At 44.7% G+C, this 7,860-nt stretch overlaps 1 protein-coding gene across 1 annotated transcript in view; it reads right to left on the bottom strand.

Annotated features, from left to right (window-relative positions):
* LOC122560005 (tumor necrosis factor receptor superfamily member 5-like) overlaps nt 1-7,860 on the bottom strand; it is a 68,110-nt gene that overhangs the window by 26,885 nt on the left and 33,365 nt on the right. The window contains exon 3 of the mRNA XM_043710156.1: nt 3,150-3,278. Within this exon, the coding sequence (XP_043566091.1) occupies nt 3,150-3,278 (129 nt within the window). The remainder of the gene's footprint in view (nt 1-3,149; nt 3,279-7,860) is intronic.

Below are 7,860 nucleotides of genomic sequence, written 5' to 3'. Positions count from 1 at the left end.
CTTCCCACTACTATTCTTGACTGGACCTATTCCTACCCTAGTCATTCTTTTATTCCTGACATTTGCTATCCTCCAGTCTTCTGGCACTATTCCTGTAGACAACGAGGACATAAAAATCAAGGCCATTGGCTCTGCAATCTCCTCCCTTGCTTCCCAGGGGATCCTAGGATAAATGCCATCAGGCCCAGGGGACTTATCTATTTTCACCCTTTCCAGAATTTCCAACACCTCTTCTGTACATACCTCAAAGCCATCCATTCTACTTAATTGTGACTCAGTACTCACATTGACAACAATGTCCTGTTCTTGATTGAATACTGACGAAAAGTATTCATTCAGTGTCTCCCCAATCTCTTCAGCCTCCACACGCAACTTCCCACTACTATCCTTGACTGGACCTATTCCTACCCTAGTCATTCTTTTATTCCTGACATACCTATAGAAAGTCTTAGGGTTTTGCCTAATCCTACCAACTAAGGACTTTTCATTTCCCCTCCTTGCTGCTCTTAGTTCTCTCTTCAGATCCTTCCTGGCTACCTTATAACTCTCAATCGCCCCAATTGAACCTTCACGCCTCATCTTTACATAGGCCACCCTCTTCCATTTAACAAGGGATTCCAATTCCTTATTAAACCACGGCTCCCTCACACGACCCTTTCCTCCCTGCCTGACAGGTACATACTTATCAAGGACACTCAATAGTTGCTCCTTGAACAAGCTCCACATATCAATTGTGCCCATGCCTTCAAGCCTACTTTTCCAAGCCACGCATCCTAAGTCGTGCCTCACCACAACATAATTTCCCTGCCCCCAGCTATAACTCTTGCCCTGCAGTGCACACTTATCCCTCTCCATCACTAGAGAGAGAGAGCTGCACTGTCAGAGGGTCTGTACAGAGAGAGAGCTGCACTGTCAGAGGGTCTGTATAGAGGGAGAGCTGCGCTGTCAGAGGGTCTGTATAGAGGGAGAGCTGCGCTGTCAGAGGGTCTGTATAGAGGGAGTGCTGCACTGTCTTCTGTCATTAATGCATTGCTATTTGTGGCATTTCATTTGGAACTGCAGTAGTCAATTTCAACATGACAGTAGTGGCTCCTTTCCAAAAGTACTCCAGTAAAGGGTTGACATAAGGTCACAACAGTAACTATAAAATTGCAATTCTCTCTGCATTACCGTTACACCCTCCCAAATTCAGGGATATTGATTCACCCTCCTGCTTATGCTGACAATCCCCTTCCCTCATTTGTCTCGAGCGAACCCATTGTTTTCCGGTCAGCTGCTGCCATGCCAATGGCCGGATGGGCAATTCCAGTGACAGAAACTCTCCTGGCAAACACATGGCATGCAAAAGGCAGTGCTGAGAAGGTAAAGGGGAGGACTGGGCAGCAGGGAGACGGTGAAGGGCAGGAAGTGAGGGGAGGGGAGATGGTGGGGAGCTGGAAGTTGCAAGTGATGGGGGGATGCAAGTTGGGGTTCAGGAGCAATATTAAAGTGCAGAATGCAGAGTGGCACTGAAGGAAAGGGGGATAGTGATGTAAAGAAGAAAGCCAATTGATGAGGAGCATTGTAAGAGGAATGTTTTGAGTGTTGGAGGCGGGAGTGACATGGAACTGCATGGAGGGAAGGGCTGATAAGTAACACGGTGGGCCAGCAGAGCTGGGAATCAATGAGGAATGCAGCTGGGAGTGGAGGTAAGGAATGGTATTGGGAATCAGATCAGTTTCAGTTCCAAAGAAGTGGCATTTCAGACATGAACTCTCAACTGTTTCTCTTTCCTCAGACCCGCTCCAGCACTTCCTGCTTTATCCCAGGTCTCCAGCATCACCGGAACTTTGCTCCATTACCAATATTTTTACTTTATTTTATCTTTTGTCATCAGTGTAGAATTATCTCGCATGAGGCCCTCTACTTCCTGGAGAAAGCAAGAAATAGCAGCCCACATTGGTCTGACCTGAGGCGAGGCGAATTGAAGAGTTGAGCGATTGTGTTTGAGTCTTGTGCTCCGTGAGCATCTTCACCCAGCTCACCACATGTGACAAAACACATTGACTAAGAACCAACACCAACCCAGCACTCAAGGTCAAAAGCACATCCACACTCCCACTTTAATCTGAGGTTGATATACCACATCCTGTAACAGTCACTTTTAGAAGGAACAGTCAAATTACTCAGAGTCATCGCAGTGATTCTAATAGTCAGCAATTTCCTCACTCACCACATGACTTTCCATTGGTAACCTTCCTCTCCCACAGATACTGCCTGAGAACCAATAATGGTCGCTGGCTTTTACCTAGCGTCTTTCACAACCTCATGATGTCCTCGAGGGGAACTCTACAGCTAACAAAGTGCTTTCGAGGTCCTACCATGGCTGTAATGCTGGAAGTGAGGTGACCAATTTCTGCACAGTGAGATCCCACAAAACAGCAACGTGATCATGACCAGGTCATCTGTTCTACTGATGTCACGTGTCGAGGTAAATACTGACCAGGTGGCTGCTGAAACATAGAAAATATGAGCAGGAGTAGGCCATTTATCCCTTTCAGCCTGCTCCACCATTCAATAGGATCGTGACTGATCATCCAAGTCAGTCCCCTGTTCCTGCTTTCTCCCCACAACCTTTGATCCATTAAGGCCTACACCTAACCCCTTCTTGAAGACATTCATTTGGCATTAACCGCTTTCTATGGAAGACAATTCCACAGGCTCACCACATTCTGGATGAAGAAACTTCTCCTCATTTCAACCCAAACTAGCCTACCACATGTCCTTAGACTGTGAAACTGGTTCTGGGTGAGAACTCTCTTTCTCTTTGGTGAAACATGAGATTTATTACATAGACTTGGGGAAACAGGATAGGCCTCAGTTTATAGTATTCAATCTAAAAGTCAGCTCTGCAGCAATCCCTGTACTATGCGGAGTTGGCAGTCTGGATTTCATGTCCACATCTCTGGAGTGGGACTTGTACGCAGTTTTCTGATCAAACTACTATCCACTGAATGACAACTCATATCTGCCCGGGCGGCCAGACAGGAGGAGTTTAGGGGAAGCTAAACTTAAACGGATAACTAAAGCTGAGGAATTGCTGAATTGATATAAGGGTGGGAAACAGGGGGAAAACCAATGACAAGTTTATTTGAGAAAAATAAAAGTACCTGTTGAATCGCAAACTGTGTGTGACTGACAATGATCTTCCATAGTCCAGGCAGGTTGGTAGAAGCCATGCTGGCAAGGTCTACAACTGGAGTATTCGCTTAAATTACACTTCGCCACCAAGAACGAACCTGCAAAATATAAAGGTACCCATCAAATGGGAGACATTCACCTTGTTTGATAAGGATTATGGCTTTGGAAGAAGTCAAGAACTTTCATTTAGAGAATGAATTATTTTGTTTCCCTCAGAAACAATTCACAACTCTTCACATGATGAATAACTCTGAAACGGCTGTCACTATGAGATAGGGCAGAAGTGACAGCCATTTTGTATTTGACGTCATCATCCCACAAACTGGGGATGGCTAATTAGGCTGGTGATGTCTGCTTCACAGCAGAATGGCACATTCTGCTTTGACTGCTGCTGTATGTGAGCAGAACAAGACAAGTGGAAGAAAGAGAGGACTTCAAATGCTGGAGATCAGAGTCAAAACGTGTGGCACTGGAAATGCCCAGCCAGTCAGGCAGCATCAGAGGAGCAGAAGAGTTGATGTTTCAAGCATAATGCCTTCATCAAGTGTCACTTTAACATCTCACCAAAAAGGTTAACAATTGAGCACTCCCCTCTACCTGGTCTGTAATATCCATTTTGGAGTTTGGCTCAATCCCATAACTCTGTTTTTATATAACAATAGTAACCTTTGTGAATAAAAAAAATCTGTCTCTCTTATTAAGGATCTCTGCTTCTTTGCTGATTGCTATTTTAGTTTTGTTTCTCCCCCATCTCTCCTTTTTCTCACTATCAATTTTTCCCTCATTGTTCCTGCACGGGTTTCTTTCCCAAACTCAAGCAGAAAGAGTGGAGGAGAACTCAATCTGGGCAAATACTGAGCATCTACGGCCTGACATTCCCTCCACCCAGGATCGTTCCTCTAGGCACTCACTGCCATACCTGAAGGACTGGAGGCCTGTGACCATCAGTGTGCCGCAAGGATCGATGCTGCTTTTCGTCATTTTTATAAATGTTAATGTGAATATAGGAGGTACGGTTAGTAAGTTTGCAGATGACACCAAAATTGGTAGTGTTGTGGACAGCAAAAAAAGGTTACCTCAGAGTACAATGGACCTTGATGAGATGAGCCAATGGGCCAAGGAATGACAGGTGGAGTTTAATTTAGATAAATGCGAGATGCTGCATTTTGGAACTGCAAATCAGGGCAGGGCTTAATGGTAAGGTCCTGGGGCGTGTTGCCAAACAAAGAGACCTTGGAGTCCAGGTTCATAGTTCCTTGAAGGTGGATTCGCAGGTTGACAGGATATGGAGGAAGGCTTCTGGTACACTTGCCTTTTTTGCTCAGTGCATTAAGTATACGAGTTGGAAGGTCATATTGCAGCTATAAAGGACATTGGTTAGGTCAATTTTGGAATACTACATTCAGTTCTGGTCTCCCTGCTATAAACATGATGTTGTGAAATTTGAAACGGTGCAGAAAAGATTAACAAGGATGTTGCCAGGGTTGGAAGGTTTGAGCTACAAGGAGAGACTGAATGGGTTGGGCCTATTCAGCCTATTTTCCTTAGAATGTCAGGAGCTAAGGGGTGACCTTATAGAGGTGTATAAAATCATGAGGGGCACAGAAAGGGTAAATATTCAAAGTCTTTTCCACAGGGTCTGGGGAGTCCAAAACTAGAGGGCATAGGTTTTGGGTGAGGGGGGGGGGGGGGGGGGGGGGGGGAAGATTTAAAAGGGACATAAGGGGCAATGTTTTCATATGTATGGTATGAAGTGCCCAGGCTGACAGATATAAACAGAAGTCAGGCTCACTGAAGCTCAGTTTCTAAGGGTGGCACAGTGGTTAGCACTGCTGCCTCACAGCGCCAGAGACCCAGGTTCAATTCCTGCATCGGGCAACTGTCTGTGTGAAGTTTGCACATTCTCCCCGTGTCTGCGTGGGTTTCCTCCGGGTGCTCCGGTTTCCTCCCACAGTCCAAAGATGTGCAGGCTAGGTGAATTGACTGTGCTAAATTGCCCATTTTGTTAGGGGAACGGGTCTAGGTGGGTTGCTCTTTGGAGGATCGGTGTGGACTTGTTGGGCCAAAGGGCCTGTTTCCACACTGTAAGTAATCTAAGTGTCAGAGATTCCGTTCTCTCAGAGCTGGTTCTGAGGAAGCCAGACCAGTTTCATAGTAATAGAAGGAGTAGGCCATTTGGCCCATCGAGCCTATTCCACCATTCATTAAGATCATGGCTGATCTATCCATCGTTTCAGTTCCTCTTACCTCCAACATCCCCATAACCCTTAATTCCCCAACCATGCAAAACCCATGCAACTTGTCTTGGATATATTTAATGAAACTGCCTCTATTGCTTCCTTGGGCAGAGAATTTCATAGATTCACTGGTCTCTTAAAAACAACAGTTCCTCCTCATCTCTGTCCTAAATCTACTCCCCCTAATCTTGAGGCCATGGTTCCAAGTCCTCGCCTCACCCACCAGTGGAAACAACTTGCTTGCCTCTATCTTATCTATCCCTTTCATAATTTTATATGTTTCTATATTTTTCCTTCTCAATCTTCTAAATTCTAGAGAAAACAGTCTCAGGCAACTCAACCTTTCCTCACAGGGTAGCCCCTTCATTTCCAGAATTAATCTGGTGAACCTCCTCTGCACCATCTCCAAAGCCAGAATATCCTTCCTCAAGCAAGGAGACCAGAACTGCACACAATACTCCAGGTGCGGCCTCACCAACACCTTGTACAATTGCAGCAGAACCTCCCCGCTCTTAAATCCAATCCCTCTGGCAACGAAAGCCAATATTCTATTTGTCTTCCTGATTACCTGTTGCACCTGCAAATCAACTTTTAGCAATTCATGTACGAGCACTCCTAAGTCCCTCTGCCACAACAGCATGCTGCAGTCTTTCACCATTTAAATAATACTCTGACCTATTATTTTGACTTCCAAAGTGGATAACCTCACATTTACCAATATTGTACTCCATCTGCCAGACCCTTGCCCACTCATCTAACTTATTTAAATCTCTCTGCAGACCCTCCACATCCTCTGCACAGTTTGCCTTTCCACTCAATTTAGTGTTATCAGTAAACTTGGATACATTACACTCTGTCTTCTCTTGCAAATCATTTATATATATCATGAACATTTGCGGGCCCAACTCTGACCCCTGCTCCACCCTGCTCAACACTGACCTCCAACCAGAGAAACACCCATTTATCCCGATTCTCTGCTTTCCATTGGTAACCAGTCCTCTATCCATGCCAGTACATTCCGTGCAACTCTAGGCATTCTTATCTTATGGATGAGTCTTTTATGTGGCACCTTATCAAAAGCCTTCTGGAAATCCAAGTATACAACGTCCAACTGTACCTCTCCATCCGCCATGCTTGTTACATCCTCCAAGGACTCCAGTAAGTTTGTCAAACACAACATTCCCTTCCTGAATCCATGCTGCGTCTGCCTGATGGGATACCTTTCCACCCAGATGTCTTACTATTTCTTCTTTAATGATAGCCTCCAGCACCTTCCTGACCACAGATGTTAAGCTAACTGTCCTATAGTCACCTGCCTTTTGACTACACCCTTTTCAAACAACAACGTGACATTCACTGTCTCCCTGTCCACCAGGACCTGCTTGGAGTCCAGTGAATTTTGGAAAGTTACCTCTAACACATCTACCATAACTTCTGCCATTTCTTTCAGCATCCTGGGATGCACTCCGTCAGGACCAAGGGACCTATCTACCTTTACACCCTCAGGTTTGCTCAATACTACCCCTTCAGTGATAACAACTGAATTGAGGTCTTCACCTCCCATCGTATCCTTAAAATCATTCTTTGGAAAGCTAGACACACCTTTCACTGTGAAGACTGACACAAAATAGTTATTCAAGGCCTCAGCCATTTCAACATTACCCAATAGTAAATCCCCTTTCTCATCCCGCAAGGGACCTACATCCACTTTAGCCACCATTTTCCATTTTATATATTTATAAAAACTTTTTCAAACAGTTTTCATATTCTATGCTAGTTTGCATTCATAATCTATCATTCCTTTCGTTATTGTTTGCTTCATGAGTCTTTGTTGCTTTTTAAAGTTTTCCCAATCTGCCTGTTTCCTATTACTCTTGGCTACTTTGTAAGCCTGAGCTTTTAAATGGATGCCTTCCTTTATTTCCTTGGTTATCCAAGGCTGGCTCTTCCCTACCTTTGCTATCCTTGTTTTTGACCGGAATATATTTTCCTTGAGCACTGTGAAAACTCTCTTTGCAAGTCCTCCACTGTTCCACCATATAACTGGTGTTCCCAGTCTAATTTAGCCAACTCCTTCCTCGTCCCATTACAGTCTCCCTTGTGTCAATTAACATGCACGTGTAAATAAAGGGGCATTTGGTGATGGGATAGCAGCCTCCATGGAGTGATTTCACTCGAGATCCAACATTAATTGTGTAAATCCTTCCCTTATTAGAGTCCCCAAAATACATCAACACACAATGAATTCCATCTGCAATTGCTCTGTGCAGTGCACCAGCTGATCAATATCAGACTAATCTGAGACCATACCCCTCACTATCAACAACATCACCAATTTTCATGTCGTCATTTGCAAACTTACTAATTATACCTTCTAAATTCATAGAGTCATAGAGATGTACAGCATGGAAACAGAGCCTTCGGTCCAACCTGTCCATGCCGA

This window comes from Chiloscyllium plagiosum, chromosome 20 (genome assembly GCF_004010195.1).
Source record: "Chiloscyllium plagiosum isolate BGI_BamShark_2017 chromosome 20, ASM401019v2, whole genome shotgun sequence".
Taxonomy (NCBI): Eukaryota; Metazoa; Chordata; class Chondrichthyes; order Orectolobiformes; family Hemiscylliidae; genus Chiloscyllium; species Chiloscyllium plagiosum.
Note: the sequence above shows the minus strand (reverse complement) of the source record. Positions and strands in the feature narration are given on the sequence as shown.